The 17,815-nt window shown below is 49.3% G+C and overlaps 1 protein-coding gene across 2 annotated transcripts in view; it reads left to right on the top strand.

The window, feature by feature from the left end:
* ERGIC1 (endoplasmic reticulum-golgi intermediate compartment 1) overlaps positions 1-17,815 on the top strand; it is a 112,246-nt gene that overhangs the window by 40,023 nt on the left and 54,408 nt on the right. Inside the window, exons 1-2 of one of the 2 annotated variants that reach the window (XM_065905763.1) lie at positions 13,350-13,411; positions 13,571-13,632. In XM_065905763.1, coding sequence (XP_065761835.1) covers positions 13,365-13,411; positions 13,571-13,632 — 109 coding nt within the window. In that variant the 5' untranslated portion in view covers positions 13,350-13,364. Of the gene's footprint in view, positions 1-13,349; positions 13,412-13,570; positions 13,633-17,815 lie in introns of those variants that run through there. The other variant, XM_065905764.1, reaches the window with a different exon arrangement.

The following is a 17,815-nucleotide window of genomic DNA, read 5'->3' as shown; positions in this document are numbered from 1 at the left end:
TCCTGTTTCTGGGAGAGCGTGGGCTCCTCGGGCTGTTGCTGGGCAGGGGAGGTCGGGGGGTGCAGGGACCCCTGTCTGGCTGGGTCCTGAGGCTCCACTGGGGCCTCAGCGGCACTGCCCTGCAGTCTGCAGCTCCTCGGGACCCTTCCTTCTTCCCTCGCTCACCAAGTGCCCCCAGCCTGCTGTCGGCGCCAGCTGTGCACGGGCCAGGGAGGGCAGACGGACAGCCAAGGCCCCCAGAGGCTAGTACGAGCTCTGGGGAGGCTGCAGAGGGTCAGCGTGCAGCCTCCGGGGGAGGCTGACCCAGCCTCCGATCCCGACCGTGCCTCCTGCTGGCTGTGGGGGCTTCAACTGGTGGCTCAGCCTCTCTGCGTGCCAGTTTCTACATTGGCTGATGGTCCCTTGTGGGTGAGCGGGGAGGGATTCAGTGGGATAAGGTAGGTCAAGGGTCTCAAGTAGGACTTGGCCCATAGGGTAGGACCAGGAAATGCCAGTCCCGCTGCCTGCCGTCTGTTGACCTGTGGTAATTCAGGTGGGTACAAGCAGAAAGTCTTAGGAAATACATTGAAGTTGGAAATAGACATACGACTTAAACCTTAGCAGTCCTTGTACACCAAATGTCTCCTGAACTGCAGTTTTTTTGGCCATGAGAGTTCTTGCCCTCCCCACTCCTGTGCTGGTTTAGGCCATTCTGTAGCAGAGCCCTGGAATCTGCACATTTAACCAGCCTCCTCGCAGGTTCTGAGGCAGTTCCATGGACCAGACTGAGAAACACTGCCTCCTTCATCCATCACAGCACACCTGCTGTGTGCTGGGTGCTTCTCTGGACTCTGGGCATATGGTGGCAGGCAGGCCCCTGTTAGTGATGGAGTGGAGCAGGGAACAGACACACATAACACAAGGTGGTGATTGCAAGTGCAGTGAAGAAAAAGCAGCAGAGTAAGGAGTGTGGAGAGTGGTGTGTTTTATTTGGTAGCCAGGACAGGTCTTTGAGGCGGTGACATTTGTATATAGACCTAAAAGAAGTGAAGGAACAAGACAGGAAGAGATCTGAGGGAAAAACATCCCAGATACAAGAATGCAAGGGCAAAGGGTCTGAGATGAAAGCTCCCTTGCCTGACTGTTCAAGGAACACCACAGCATTAGGATTTAGAGCTAATGCAGCTAAACATAAATTACAAGACCTATGTCCCCTCCTCGATGATGCGTGAGTGTTGACCTCCCCTGATGAGCCTGGGTCCAGGAAACAGGTAAGGGCATTGCCTAGCACAGTGAGGCCTCTGTCTTTTTGCTGATAGACCATCTAAAATACTCTCTGAGAACTGCCTGGGTGGTCGTCTTCCTCATCAGCTGACTTGACTTTATTGCTCATCATGGCGGCCCAGAACAGTGCATCTCACCACTTCTCAGACATTTGGGAACCCAGGAATGCACAGGCTGTATTTTCTGATTCTTTGGAAAGAATCAGGGATCCTTATGTCTAACACAAGATGTTAGACATCTTGAAACACGCCCTTCCTGCGTTTCATTGTAATTATCTGCGGATGTGCATGTTTGAATTCCATGATCCCTAAGGAAAGTTCCTCCTACCTCTGTTGTTTTCAGATCATAAGAGCAGGTTTTGTGTGAGGAGCTGTTGAGTTCTGTTCTGCTTTGTTCCACATCGAGTGTCAGGCAGGTGTGATGCGTCTGGGAATGGGGAAGCCCCTTGGGCCTTACCATGTGAGCACAAAAGGATGGTGACCGCTTCTGTCTTGTTGATTTTCTCCTGTCTCTCTTGAACTTGGCACAGTAAATTAAGTCATAGGTAAGTTGAGGTTGGGAATTAAAAGAGAAGGGACCTGAACACAGATGCTTGGGGAACACTTGGATATCGGGCAGGAGAAGGAAAAGAACAGACCGAGAAGATGCTGAAGAGTGAGGATGCCATGGTACTTCAGGCAGCCAAGAGAGGGGAGTGATCTGAGAGGGCAAGGACAGTCAGCAGAATTGGTGCGGAGGTGATACTGAGGGGGGCCAGTGGCATCTGGCTCGTCATGACTCTTGGGTGATCTTAGCTACGGCAGGAAGAGAGAGTGGGTGATGCCGGCAGGCTGCTATGGGATAAGGATCAGATGGAAGGTGAAATGTGAGGTTCGTCTAGGCGAGCCGTTGAGAGTGAGAGAGAGGTACAGAATGATGGGTTTTCTATTTTTTTTTTTTTAAATACTAAGATCGGTCATTGAATTCAGGTAATGGTAGCTGATCTGTCTGTTACGAAATTTCCCACCTTTGCTGATGAATGCCTAAATCCAATATCTCATCAAAGGATGCACAGTGATGGTTTTTCCAATTCTATTAGTTCTTCCACATTATTCTTTGAAATTATTCTATAAAATAGGACTTTGTCCTCATCAGCTATTTGGTTTCTTAGGAATAGATTGTGTATACCAAAAACAAAAACAGAATAAATGCTTTCCCATTATTTACCAATTTTCAGAATAATGACTTGCATTTTCAAAGGTATCTGAAGAGGCTTTCTTTGTTTGTTTTTGGAAGTATTGTTATGAACTCATAGATTGCTTAGTGTATTTGATGTGTTTCAGTCATGGCTATCATGAAAAAGTTTTTTCTATTAATAACAGGTTTTTTGAGGTATAATTGACATACAGTAAACTTAGAAAATTGATAAATGTATACACCCATGAAGCCGTCGTCATAAGACAGTGAACATATTCACCAGCCTCCAGAGTCTCCGTAAGTTTCTCCCTTCTCCCCTCCCTGGCCGACCAGTAGTCTGTCTTAGGTTAATTGATACTTTCTAGAATTTTATGTAGATGGAATCATACCATAGTAGCTTTCATTCAGCGTAACTATTTTGACAATCCTCCATATTGTGGCTTGTGTCAATGTTCTTGCTTTTTACTGCTGAATAATATTCCATTGTGTGGATTGCCATCTATCCATTTGCCTGTTGATAGATATTTGGGTTGGAGAAGGGAATGGCAACCCATTCCAGTACTCTTGCCTGGAAACTTCCATGGACGGAGGAGTCTGGTAGGTTGCGGTCCATTGGGTCCCTACGAGTCGGACACGACTGAGCGACTTCACTTTCACTTTTCACTTTCATGCATTGGAGAAGGAAATGGCAACCCACTCCAGTGTTCTTGCCTAGAGAATCTCAGGGATGGGGGAGCGTGGTGGACTGCCATCTGTGGGGTCACACAGAGTCGGACACGACTGAAGCGACTTAGCAGCAGCAACAGAAGCAGATATTTGGGTTTCCAGTTTGTGACTGTTACAAATTAAGCTTCTATGAATATTCGTATACATGTCTTGGGGAACATACTTTCGTTTCTCTTGGGTAAATGCCTGGAATTTACCCAGGCATTTAGAAGTGGGATGGCTAGATCATATGGTAAGTGTATATTTAACATTTTCCGAAACTGCCAAACTCTATCCCTAATGGTTGTACTGTACATTTCACCGGCAGTGTCTGAGAGTTCCAGTTGCTCCATATCCTCACCAACACTTGGTGTGACCAGTCTTTACAGTTTCAGCCATTCTAATAAGTATAGGGTGGTATCTCTGTGGTTTTAATTTGCATTTCCCCAGTGACTCTGATATTTGCATCATTTCATTTGGTTATTTACCATCAGTGAATCTCTGGTGAAATGCCTGTTTAAGTGTTCAAATTTTTGCCCATATTTTTAATGGGTTGTTTGTTTTCTTATTCCTGCGTTTTGAGTTCTTTATATTGAATATAAATCCTTTCACAGATATGTGATTCACACATATTTTTCCTATTCCATAGCTTATCTTTTCATTCTTTTAACAATGCCTTTTGAGGAGTGGAGGTTTTTCATCTTGATGTGGCCTTATTTATCTTTTTTTCCTTTTATAGATCATGCTTTTGGTATCTTATCTAAAGTTTTTGCCTATCCTAAGAGTGCTAAGATTTTCCCCATGTTTTCTTCTGTAAGGTTTATAGTAAGTCTTAAAGTCAGAGTCAGCTTTGCTGTTTTTCATAGTTGTTTTGGCTCTAGTAAGTCCTGTGCATTTCTGTGTGAATCTTAGAATCAATTTGCCAAATTCTACAAAAATGCCTGCTGGAATTTTTTTCTTGGCATTGAGTTGATTCCATATCAATTTGGGAAGAAATGCCATCTTAACAATATTGGGTCTTCTGACCCATTAACACAGTATTTTTCTCTATTTACTTATGTCTTTTTTAATTTTCCTCAGCAATGTTTCATCGTGTTCAGTATGTGGGTCTTGCACTTCTTTTGTCATATTTATCCCAAATATTTAATATATTTTATGCTTCTCCTAAGAATAATAGAAGTAACCGTTTTTTGTTAGCTTTTGGTTACACCTTCTGTTGTTTCTTTTTAAAGATCATAAGCAAGGATATCGATTTATTTTTATCCCAGCCTCTACTTTACGGATGGTTTGTAGTTCATGAACTGGTCCCACTGGACGGACGTTTGAACGGTCTCCAGCTGTTTGTATGACAGATGGTGTAACGGTGAACAACCCTGTGCCTACGTCATTTTATATTTTCACCTGGAATTTACTGAATGCCTTAATGGGCTGAGCCCTGCATGACCCACGAGAGATTCAAGAACAATTCTGACCATTCCAGCCCAGCAGGCAGAAGACCCTGCAGCCGTCTCGGAGCTGTGCCAGGAATGCGTATGCCCGCAGAGCCCAAGGAAGACAGGGTGGGGGGGTTGGTGCCTTGAGAGGTGCCTTCTGGAGGCTCAGCAGTCAGACTTATTCCTCTTTCTCTTTGGCTAGGGCTGGTGGTCAGAGAGGGTATTCTGAGACAGGAGACATCACCAGTGGAGGCAGTTGGTGCTAGGAGGTCACCCTGCAGATAGGTAACCTCCACGTGGGAGAGAGCTGCGGATCTGGGTGGGCTGCTGGTGGGTGGGCTGTGGATCTGTGTGCGTTTTAGTCCTGCATGCACAGAACATCATCACCCAGCCACCCCGCAGATACAGGCCTCTACCCCTCCTCTTCCCAGCCTGTCACCCTGTTGCCGGCAGACACGGGTTGCAGTGGATAGAGTAGAGGTCCTGGCGCCAGGCTGCAGCAGTTTGAATCCTGGCCTGGAATCTTGGGCCAGGATAATGGGGAGAATGCCGGTGTCCACTGAACAGGGCTGTACAAAGGACGTGAGCTAATGCAGGCACAAGCCAAGGCCAGGTGCACGGTGATCCATCACGATGGGGATGATGGGGACGATGGGGACGGCAGCAGCGTGGGTGTGACGGCTCTTGCTATTGTTATTCCCCATCTAAGCTCCTCCAATGGAGCTGGAGATGCAGACTTTTTCCCCTTCCTCTTGCCAGAGGGAGGTGTGGTGTGTGAGCTCAGAGTGGTGTATAGTTTGAATGTCAAGGACAGGATCTGCGGACTGGCAGGCAGAGTGGTGAGAATGATTCTATATGTCATTAGAACTAATGCTCACACGGTTCTTTCTCAACGATGCCCAGCTCTGGTGTGTCCACGTACCTCTGTATGCCCTTCAACACACACGTGTGGCACGCACATGCCCGTGGTTCTCAGTAAGATGGAGGAGATGAGTAAGTGAACCAACAAGCAGTTTTCACCCAGCTCCCTGAGCCTCACCGAGGGCTCTGACGAGCTGGTGGGCAAGGGTGAGCAGCCAAAGAACCCACTAAAAGCCTTGCTGCCTATTTTTGGGACGAGTGACCCACCGCTTCCAATGACTTGCTCCTAAGTGGCGTCTAATTTCATTAGGCCATGGAAACAGTGACATCACAAGCGCCTGCCTGGTGACCGCCCACACATGGCGAACCACAGGGCGCTCTGAGATTCGTCTTCAGGAACAGGGGAGAAGTCAGGTCCCAAGCAGCAAAAGTTAAAATAGCAAGAGCTGAGGCATTCTGCTATGAAAAGAAATTACAGAAGAAATCCATTAGTCAGAGATTTCCAGTGGCCGTTTCCTTGCTTGGGAGCAGGAGAAGACTTATGCCTGTTTGTTTTGGGTGAGGTTATGCAGCTGTCCCTCACTCTGTAGGCTGGAGGTGGCCTGCACCGTGAATTTTCTGTTAAGTAAATCCTATATCCTCATCAGCTTCTAGTTCTGATGTTGATGTGCGTTTTATTCTAAGGAATTTGTTTGATCCTAAAGTGTAATGAAGTTGGAGGCATGGATACAACAACTTTTTTTTCTTTTTGATTCAAACAGTGACTCTTGTACTTTGTTGTTGTTGTTCAGTTGCTAAGTCATGTCCCACTCTTTGTGACCCCATGGACTGTGGCACGCCAGGCTCCTCCGTCCCCCACTGTCTCCTGGAGTTTGCTTAAATTCATGTCCATTGAGTTGGTGATGCTATCTAAACTAACCATCTCATCCTCTGCTGTCCCCTTCTCCTCATGCCCACAATCTTTCCCAGCATCAAGGTCCTTTCCAGTGAGTTGGCTCTTCACATCAGGTGGCCAAAGGATTGGAGCTTCAGCTTTAACAACAGTCCTTCCAATGAATCAGGGTTGATTTCCTTTAGGATGGACTGGTTGGATCTTCTTGGAGTTCACAGGATTCTCAAGGGTCTTCTCCACTTACTCATACTGCACCTTTATAAGAAGTCACAAATCTAGGTGGACTTTATTTTTTCCCGGTGGTTTCCTTGGTCCAGCTCTCTCCAAGTGTGCTTTCTCAGACACAGAGTGAAAAAAGGACAGGGAAAGATGACTTAGTCCAGATTCTTGGTCTCCATGGAGGTGATCAAGGCCATGGCCATGACGTCACCCAGCCGGAGCAGAGGCAACTGGAGGCCTCTCTGTGGAGAGAACCCAGGCTCAGTGGGAAATGAGCTTCCCACTGCCTGTTGCTCTGCCTACAACAGGGCTTCTCAGCTTCAGCACCATGGACATTGGGGGACTGTATCCTTTATTGTGGGCTTCCCAAGTGGCACCAGTGGTTAAAAAACCCACCTGCCATTGCAAGAGACATAAGAGACACGGATTTGATCCCTGGGTCAGGAAGATACCCTGGAGGAGGGAATGGCAACCCACTCCAGTATTCTTGGCTGGAGAATCTCATGGGCAGAGGAGTCTGGCAGGCTCCAGTTCATGGGGTTGCAAAGAGTCGGGCACGACTGAAGTGACTTAGCACTCACGCATGCACATCCTTTGTTGTAGGGGGCCGGCCTGTGCACTGTAGGGCTGTAGGATGCATTAGCAATCCTGAGTTCTACCTGCTGGGTACCACTCACTCACCAGGGTGACAACCAAAAATATCTCCAGACATTGCTAAATGTCCCCAGGGGGGCCAAAATTGCACCTGGTTGAAAGTCACTACCATATGACATTTCAAGAGCTTGAGATAACAAGGATTTCACAAGCTTTTTGTTAGCTTGTTTTTATTTTAAATACTCTGAGTTTGATTATACTTTAAATTGGGCGAGTCACTCCTTCTTGGAACTTCTGCTTTCTCTCCTGTAAAATGAATGGGTTGGACACAGTGATCTCAGCACACCCTCTAGACCCCACAGCACAGCGTGGTGAAGCCCTGGGGTTCCTGTGTTTGGGTCCTGTCCCAGCAGGTGACACATCTCTAGTCCATCTGGCTACAGGCACTGCCCCCATTCTCCTGGCACCTAAGCATAGTCTTTCTTAAGTCCAGTTGGTTATTTTCTTGCTTTCATTTAAGCCCATTTTGCTTGTTTTGTAAGTGAAAATTTCAAAATACAGTCCAAGGAACCCCTGAGGGTATATCCCCACCATCCATTTCATCCTAGTCTTGTTTGGAGGGCCAGCCAGTGGACCTTATCTTTGTGTAGACTCATCTATTGACTCATTCGTTCAGGTCAGTTCCCCAAGGGCCTGGATTGAGCAGAGCTGGGCAGCAAGGAGGCCCCGGTTTTTTCCTTGAGAAGCTCACAGTCTTGGGGGAGGGTGGGGAAAGAGCATTTTTTTGTTTTTTTGATAAGCATCAAGAATCTATCCTTGGGCTTTCTCTGTTTAAGGTTAAGCAATTCTAGTTCTTTAACCTTTCTTCCTAAGAAATATTTTCTACCCAAATGATCCTAGTTATCCCCACATCATTGGGAAAAGCAGCAACAATGTAAATTAGGCCTAGATTCAGATCCGTGCCGTGACACTTTGTAGGCGTGAGCGCTTGGCCAAGTCAGCGGCCTCTGACTCTCATCTGTAAAGTGGGATAACAGTCCCCAGCTCACAAGTGGGCTGAGGGAGTTAGACGAGAACACGCCAGTCCAGGGCCCAGCACGAACCCAGCCCACGCTAGGTGGGCACTCAGCATCCCTTCCCTTCTGTGCCTTTTTCTTTACCCTTTATTCTACCTTCTCTTAACAGTGGGTGGCCACAGCCAAGCACACCGCCACATCGCCGCAGTGAGGGACTGACTAATGTGCGCCAGGGAGGACGGCTCACTTCCTGATCTGTCACATGCCTGGGTTCTCACCAGGCTCCCAGTGGCCCGTTTTCTTAGCGGCATTCACTGCTGACTCACTTGGCTTGTGGTCAGCTCTGAACCCAGGGTCTTTTTCAGCTCTCTCTTTACCCTGCCACCACTCCCCAGCCTGGGATCTGTGGCATGGGAATGGAGTCATTATCAAAGAATATACTATTTAGTTGACTCTTCTCAGGGAGCCAGCAGTATTGCTAGATCAACAGTTTCACGAGGGCAAGGGCCACATCTACTCTAACCACCTCCATTTTCCTACCAGCTAGAGCACTGCTGTTCTAGATCTAGTGAGATTCACTCAGCTTGTGTCTGACTCTCTGCAACCCCGTGGACTATACAGTCCATGGAATTCTCCAGGCCAGAATACTCGAGTGGGTTGTTGTTCCCTTTTCCAGGGGATCTTCCCAACCCAGGGATTGAACCCAGGTCTCCCACATTGCAGGTGGATTCTTTACCAGCTGAGATACCAGGGAAGTCCAAGAATACTGGAGTGGGTAGCCTATCCCTTTTCCAGTGGATCTTCCTGACCCAGGAATCAAATCGGGGTCTCCTGCATTGCAGGCAGATTCTTTACCAGCTGATGGGTACCCAGCTTCCAGTACCCAGGAACCCCTAGGTACTTAGTTGAGTAAATGAATGTATTTTGAACTGTTCCCTGTCTTCCAGAAGATTGCCACCTGCTCTGGGACAGCATCTTTAGAAAAGCAAATAAGTGAAAACTTGAGAGTTTAAATTTACCAATAAATGAGCCCTAAACTGAGTCCCACAAGCATAGGCAGCGGAAGGACAGTGACCTGTGAACCCAGACTTGGGTTTGTATTCCAGCTCTGCTGATCATTAACTTGCTGCCTTTGAGCAAGTTGCTTTTGGCTGAGCCTCAGTCTTCTTCCTGGAAAAATGGGTGTCAATATCTTAGAGTTACTGTGAGAGTTAAATACGAGTATATATGGGAACCTGGCCAGCTTGGAAAGCCAGTGAGGTTGTTGTGTCATTCAGTCTCCCTAAAGCATCTCCTTCTTTGATTGCCACCACCTCCTGTAGTTTGATCCAAGCCTCGCCTCCCCTCTTAGACCTTTGTTCACTCAGCCTTGGTCTCCCCTCCCTCCCCTGACAAGGATGGACTCCACCTGACGCCCAGCACCCTTGGCCAGCAGCTGTTTAAGCCAGCGTGACCAGCCATGCACAAAGAAAGCAGACGGAGTGGGAGTTCTACATGGAATCTCCACCTTAAGCTTTCAGTGTCTTTTTCATTAAATATTTTTTAACTTTTCATTTTGAAATAATTGCAAACTTGCAAAAAAAAATTGCAAAAATAATACCAAGACTTCCCATATGCCCTTTACTCAAGCTTCCTTAAATGTAACATCTTATATAACCAAACCATTTTCGAAACCAGGGAGAGCACACTCTACCATCCTGTTAACTAATCTATAGTTCCTATTCAAGCGCCATCAGTGGTCCCCCTGACGTCCTTTATCTGACCCAAGATGTTCTGTGGGATTTAGTTGTCATGTCCCTTTGGTCATGACAGTTCCTTCACTGGCCTTCATGTCCTTGACACTTTAGACAGATGCTGCTGACCAGTCGTTTTGCATCGTGACCCTGAGTTTGGATTTGTTTGACGTCTTCTTGTAATTCATCTGCAGTTGTGCGTTTTGAGCAAGTTCCCCACGGGTGGGATGGGGTGCCGTCCCCAGTACGTCTTCTCAGGAGGCACGTGACGTGTCTGCTTACTGGTGACACTCATTTTGGTCACTTGATTAAGCTGACGTCTGCTGAGTTTCTCCTCTGTCAAGTTACTCTTTTCCCCTCAATGATTAATAAAGATTTTGTGGGGGGAAGGTACTTAGAAGGTACATGAGTATCTTGTTCCTCATCAGACTTTTGATTTACTTATTTCTTTACATCTATGTAGATTTGTGGCTTGCTATTTTATCTAATGGGTCATAGCATTTTACTGCTAACATTGCCCCTTCTTTGGCCAGTGGGAGCCCCTTTAAGCTGGCTTCTTTTTTTTTTAAATTCATTTATTTTAATTGGAGGCTAATTACTTTACAGTATTCTAGGGGGTTTTGCCTAAGCTGGCTTCTTGTCCTTTTATTGCATCTCGTCATTCTTTCTTGCTTTCTGACATAAAAAGATACTCCCAAGTTCATCTTGCATTTTCCCTACCCAAATCAGCCATTTCTCCAAAGGGCTGATTCCTTTTGGTAAAGAATGATATTTAGAAACCAAGATTTGAGGGCTTGATGTGCTCATTGCTATCTGGCTGTCACTCGTTGCTGTTTCTGTACCCTCTCTACAGAATGAGCTAAGAAAAAATACATATGTAATGTGTATATACACATGGATAGTTCTCTATCTGTGTATGCTGAAAACCATAAATTCATAGCAGTACCTTCATTTCCATTCTGACACCGCAGGGTTTATTCTACCTTTTTCTCCGTATGTTATGTCCCTTCCCCAACATCGAGGCCCCTGGCCCACATTGTCCTTACTGTATGTATAAACTCGATCAGCTCCCCCATATGTAACCGTCTCCCATCTCTCTCACCCGTCTCTGGTTCTGACACTCTGCTCTAGACCACCTCTACCTCCTCACCCTGAGTGGTCTCTAACTTCCCATAAAACTCCCAGTTTCTTTTTTTTTTTTAGTTCCACCATTTTATTGCTACCAACCCATCTCCCTCCACCCTCATGCTCAGTCATGTAACCCCACGGACTGCAGCCCGCCAGGCTCCTCTGTCCATGGACTTTTCCAGGCAAGAATACTGGAGTGGGTTGCCATTTCCTTCTCCAAAACTCCCAGTTTTGAAATGGTAGCTCATATATTATTTAAACCACGAGGCCCAGTTTCTGCCTGTGCCCTGGCATTAACTGGGCCAGGAAGCTGGCTGGTAAGGCCCTCCTGCCTCTCTGGCATCCACTTCCTCCATTCCCGCCCCCGCACCACATGCAGGTGAACTCAGCCCTTCAGCACACCAGAGTCTGTCCTCTTCTCGGCCTCTGCTCTTGCTCTGATCACGGCCTGGACCGGCACCTGCGCTTTTCTCCCATCCTCCAGCTGTGTTCAGACTTCACTTCTTGCAGGAAGCTTCACGGTTGCCCCGGGTGCCCTTTGCGGGCTCCTCCACCCTGTGATGCAGCGCCGCTGCGTTCTCCTTTTCTGCTTAACTGTGGGTGCACAGGGCCAAGGGCCGGTTTCATCTCCCGTCCCCAGCACGTGACGGAGGGCTCGCGCACCGTAGGTGTTCGTGAGAGTGTGTCAAAGAAGCCTTCATCATGGTAACAGCAAATAGTCATAGAGCACTTTCAAATCCCAGGCACGTTCTAAACGCTCCGTGTTACGCACCGAGTCGTTTGGTCCCAGCCCCTGTGCTGTGAAATGGTTGCTGTTGTCCCTGTTTGCAGACAAGGGAACTAGGCCACAGGGAGGTGAGGCACCCAAGGTCACACAGTCGTCGGGTCACGTTGGAGCCCAGGCAAGCTCGCTCCCCAGTGCATGCTCTCTCCCCTCTAACCTGCCTCCCACAAGTAAAAGGGCAGCATTTTCAGAATTAGGGAGATGACAGTTGAGCCACGTGAGGGCCCCCTCCCTCCTGAGGACACCAGCCGCAGTTTTTAGTGCCCTCTGGGGCCTACGCACCCGTGACTGGTGGCTGAGCAAAGTAGGAGACAAAGTGATACCTTTTAGCTCTGCAGCCCGCAGGGGTGTTTTCTCCCTCTGAAGTGAAATCTCCGACTCTTTGTGACACCATGGACTGTGGCTTACCCAGGCTCCCCCGTCCATGGGATTTTCCAGGCAAGAATACTGGAGTGGGTTGCCATTTCCTTCTCCAGGGGACCTTCCCGACCCAGGGATTGAACCTGGGTCTCCCACATTGTAAGCAGACGCTTTACTGTCTGAGCCACCAGGGAAGTCCTTTCTCCCTCTAGGTCTTGGGAAACCAAGCACCTTTCACGTGTAATTAGAGTGAGTGCCCAGGACTCTAAGTATGCAGTCTTAGGCAAGATTTCTAAGTCATTGCACTGGGATTGGCAGGGCACTAAGCTTGTTTCCCAATCACCCAAGAGGAACCATCTGGCAGCCCATCAGCCCGTTAGCCCTGGGGGATGGAGCAGCCAGCCTCTCCCCGCAGAAGCGGGGGAAACTAAGTGCCCGAAGCATGTCCCCTGGGAGTGCTGCGTGTCAGCGCCTCTGCAGACTTTCTTTCCCTTATTCCTCTCGGTGGCTGAGCGGGTTCTCGTGGTCGCAGCCCCATTTTTACAGAAAAGGAAACTGAGGCTCAGAGAGCTGACATCATTTGCTTGACATCACATAGCAAGGAAGAAGACCAGCCAAGATTTGAAACCAGGGCACCTCTGATTCTAGGGAGGGCCTGAACTCTTAAAAACAACTGGCTGTGTCTCCCTGACACTAGAGTCCCCAGAGTTTCACCCCCCCAACTCCCGTCTGCTCTGGTGGGATCCCCATGAAAGAAAGGCACGTGCTCTGCCTCTGGGCAGAAACCCATAGTTGCAGTACCCAGCGCTATCACGAGCTGATGTCGGCCCCAGGCAGCATTTTCTGTTAAACTCCTGCCTTGGAGTTCAGGAGACTCTACCAGAAGGTCACAGGAGCCCGGGAAGGGGGGAGTGGAAACAGGAGGAGGTGGAGGCAGGAAGGGGAAGAGGGGGCGGAGAGGTGACGCCAGGCGAGAAGGCAGTGCCGTCAGAGAACGCAGGAAAGACTGCATTCCCCTGTTCCCTGGGCGTCAGCACTGGGGCTCAGTTTATTCCCCGACGCTTGCTGAGGACGTGCTGTGCCCCAGGCCCAGGCGAGAGAGAGGCCGGGGTGCAGCTGGGACAACATGGAAGGAGTCCCAGCCCTGGCGGGGGGCACACTCTGATGGGGGCAAGACCAGCCAAGAGCCATAGCCATGTGATGGGGCCCGGCCATCTGCCTGGGGCTGATAAGTTGAGACGAGGGAGGTGAGGGGGCCGGGGGGCCCTTCAGGCCTCTTGGAGGAGCTGGTTCTGGGAAGGACGGCCGCTGCTGCCCTGTGGGGGACCCCAGCCAGCCCTGTTCCCCCCACTGCCTGGCACCTGTACCCTGCGCCCGCCTCACCCCATCCGCTTTGCTCTCTGCAGGTTTGACATCTATAGGAAGGTGCCCAAGGACCTCACACAGCCGACGTACACCGGGGCCATCAGTGAGTAGCCCCTTTGCGCCCCACCCTGCCTGTACCACCCACCCTCTGCAGAAACGCTGGGCCGGGGAGGGGAGATGGGGAGACAGGCAGGCGGAAGGAAGGATGGGCATCTTGCCGGGCCCCGTATCTAGTCAGTGCTTCAGCCCAGCTGTGCCCTCACTGTAACCCCACAAAGCATAGCATCGCCTGTTTCTGGAAGGGGACACCAGAAATCATCAAGGGTGGCTGCCCCTGGGAGGGGAAGTGGGGCCTGGGGGTTGGAGGAAGGCCGACTTTTCTCTCCACACCTTTTGGACTATGTGAAGTTTTGATCTAAAGATGTTTCTATCCCTTTAAAAAAGTAATAATCTCTCACAGATTTCAGTTTCTGACTGCCAGTCTTCACTAAAAGGATCCAGGCTCCTGGGAGAAATGGCTGAGAGCAGGACTGGGGCAAGAAGTGTACAAAATAAACCTGGACTCCTTGTGTAGGAAAGCAAAAAAAGTGCACAGAGGGGAAAAAAGGGTGGGAGCATGTCACCAGGCCCCAGGAGCCAACCTGAAAGAGGGCAACGCCCCACCTGGGGCAGTTTGAGTAACACAATCAGTAACGGTATGGACTTCCCTGCTGATCCAGGGGTTAAGAATCTGCCTGCCAATGCAGGGGACATGGGCTCGATACCTGGTCTGGAATCATTCCGCATGCTACGGAGCAACCAAGCCCATGCACCTCAACTACGGAGCCCGCGAGCCAAAGCTAAAGAGAAGGCACTGCATTGAGAAGCCTTTGCACTGCAACTAAAGAGTAGCCACCACTCCTTGCAACAAGAGAAAGCCTGTGTGCAACAATGAAGACCCAGCATAGCCATAAATAAAGGAAATAAAAATAATAACACTATTGGCTTATTATCAAAGAATTAAGAAAAAGGTCCATGAGTCTGGAGTGATCTAAATAATGGGGGAGAAAGGATGGATCTTCCTTATAGAGGAATTCTAAATGATATATATGAGTATATCCCCTTCCGCGAGGTACAAATCAACTCTCCTTTCCTGGAGTGTGGGCTAGTGACGCGCTATTCAAGAGGACAGAATGGAAAGGAAATAGTGACTGTGATGGAGACATCCAGAGGTGGCCCCAGGATTGAGTAACGAAGGTTAGCATCAGCCAGTGAGAGAGCAGTCACGTGGATGCCATCCATCCCACCCCCACTGTGGGGTGTGATGGGAAGAGCAGCTCACCTCCGTGGGATCCTCCCCCCAAACCACAACCCGGTGCAGTCACGGGAACGCAGCAACCCCCTCCCCAAATCCAGCCTGGGGGACCCTCTGCAGGGCACTTGGCCGGCACTCTTCAAAAGTGGCAAGGTCTTGAGAACCAAGAAAAGACTTGAGGGACCGTCACAGATTTGAGACTAAGGACACGATCACGAATGGCAAAATGGGATCCCAGGCCTGGTCCTGGAACAGAAAATGGGCACCAGTGGGGAAATTAGTGATCTAATAAATCTGTAGCTTAGTCAGCAGTTGTACAGTGTTAATTTCTTCAATTTGACCATCATACCAGCGTTATATAAGGTGTTAACAAAGGGGAACTGAATGAAGAGTGTATGGGAACTGCCTGTGCTATTTTTGTGTTCTATTATTACTCTGCGATAAAGTTTATTTTAAATAAAAACAAACCAAAAGCAGCTTGCAAGCAGGAATGCTCTACCCGCGTTTTCCCAGTGAGAAAATGGACTCAGAGAAGTGAAGCGACTTGTATGAAGTTTCACAACTTGCCGGAGGTGGGCCTCCCTCTACCCACCCTCTCCTCTCCAGCTCTTGGTGTGGGAGAGGGACCCTCCCCATGGCCAGCCCCCTGAGCAGGGCCTCCCAGGACAGGCTGCTGTCAGGTCGGCGATGACCTAGGGGACTCCCTGCAGCCCGACCGGCCCTGCCTCGCTCTCCCTCCCTCCAGCTTCGGTCATCCAAGCTGCAGGTGCCTTCTGAAGCCTGGACGTCCCCGTGCCTGGAGAAGAGGACAGAGCAGTCTGGCGGCAGGCTTCGGGTCTGGCAGAGCTGGGCTCATCCTCCCGTTTAGCAGCCGGGTGACCTTGGGAAAGTCGGTGCAGCCTCTGAGCCTCAGCTTTCTGATCTGAGGATTAAATGTGACCACACCTGTCAAGCGTAGGACACATGCCAAACCCTCCACGCTTGGACCACACGCCTTTTCTCATACTGTCCTCCTGGAGCCCGTGGCCCATAAGGATCAGTGACTGTAGGAGCTGTGGCACTTTGTGCCTTGATCCTCAAGGAAAAGAAAGGTATTGGGGGACATGAAGAAAGGGGCTTGTTCATCTAGCCATTCAATTAATTTGTGAACCTTGGTCACAAAATTCCAATGAGGTTTCCTGTCTTCTTCCTGTAAGCAACCAAGAGCTCAGACCATTTCTTTGCAGGTTCTGCAGTCCTCTCCCTTGTCAAATATGTTTAACAATCAGGTCTGTGTCCTATAATTAAAAAACAAAAACAAAAGCATATTCAGGCTTTGAAATAGCTGCAACATCATTTTACCTGCTCTCTCCAGGCAGAGCGTCTAGACACGCCATCCCTCCCTGCCCTTTTGCAGCTGCTTTCCTGCATGCCTTTCAGACCAGCCTGTCGACGGCCACCACGTGCTTCTTCCCAGCTGTGTTGTGTTCCATCATCCACCGCCCCACAGTTCTCGTAGCCAGCCTCCTGAGGGCGGGCGTTCTGATCCCAGCTTGTTGCTATCACAGACAGCCTTGTCCATGTGTTTTTGTATCCTTGTATGGTTATTTCTGTAAGGTAATCTTCCTAGAAGAGGAATTACCGGGTCACAGGACATGTGCATTGTAAAATGTAGAAGGTCCTGCCAAATGACCCTCAGGGGACGTGGTCTGTTCTGCAGGCTGGAGCGCAGTGTGCAAGAGGGCAAGTTTCCTTGCATGGGAGGAAAGGCGTGAGCGTGGGAAGCCAGCCCTTACCGACCATTGAGTGAGCAAATATTTATCCACCAGGTCTGGGGCTGGGCCCTGTGCCAAGTCCTGGGACCACATTGATGAATGGGCTTCGGTCATTGTCCTTGAAGAGCGCATGGCTGAGCAGGAGGGCAGGCACAGAAACACACCATTTCCTGACGTCACTCTTAGTGCTATTAATAACCGAAGGCAGCAGCAAGGGTGCTGGAGACTCAGAGGTCGAGGTTTGAATTTTGCCTCGGCTGTGTGGCCTTGAACAAATCCCTCAACTTGCTGGTGTCTGGGGTCTTGGGTCCAGTGCCCCCTTTGCTGGTTCTACCGGGTCTCCAGGAGTGAGCATCCATCTGGGATCACATTCCTACTGTCCCGTGCCTGAGTCAGTTTCAGAAGAAGTCTGGAGTCGGAGTGCCTGAGCATCTTGCCCAAACATGGATTGAAAAACCCTTCAGTATCAGAAGGCTTTTCTGGTAGAAACGCTTCCTACCTGTCTCCATGTTTTTCACTCATTCGCTCACCTGCTCAGATATTTATTTCCTGCCTTCTCTGAGCCAGGCGCTACGCTGGGCCCCGAGGCCCCAGTGGTGCTGAGCTGTTGTCTGTCCTGCCAGTCTGAAAACAGTGTAGGGACAGTGGACCCTCAGCCTGGGCTGCTGGGGTTCAGCTGAACAAACTGCACTCACCCCCTTGCTGGGTCCAAGCCTGGGCCATCTGCAGGCTTGGGTCAAGGAAGGCAGCTAGAAAATTTGGATTCATCTAAGTCGGCATTGACCTTCAAAATCACCTCCCAAGTCTGTGCCTGTTCATCATTATAGCAACCAATTGTCTTCTGGGGCTTGAAGGTGGGATGGAAGGGGTGAAAATGACTGAAACGTGTGTCAGAAAAGGTGCGAGGTTGCAGGTGAAGGGTGCTTTGCCGTGCTGGCTGGGTGCTTTTTTGTTTTTTTCTTTTTATATCAGGAGGCATCATAGCTGCAGTGGCTTATTTGCAGGTAAGAAGGGGAAGGCTGTGAGTCTGGGAAATTTGGATTGCCAGCTGGTCTCCTGCAGTGGATTAGTTCAGCAGCTGGAGAAGACATTTGACGTTAATTTCTGTGCCAGGAAAACAAGCCACGTGGCCACTCTGTATAAGCTGATGTGACTCCTGCCTGGATGTAGATTGCTGCATGCCCAAAGCCTGTGGACATTGTGCTCTTTGCTTAGAGGAAAAACTCAGATGCTCAAGG

Source organism: Muntiacus reevesi, chromosome 14, assembly GCF_963930625.1.
Source record: "Muntiacus reevesi chromosome 14, mMunRee1.1, whole genome shotgun sequence".
Lineage (NCBI taxonomy): Eukaryota > Metazoa > Chordata > Mammalia > Artiodactyla > Cervidae > Muntiacus > Muntiacus reevesi.
The sequence above is the reverse complement of the archived record's forward strand: the minus strand, read 5'-3'. Positions and strand labels throughout refer to the sequence as shown.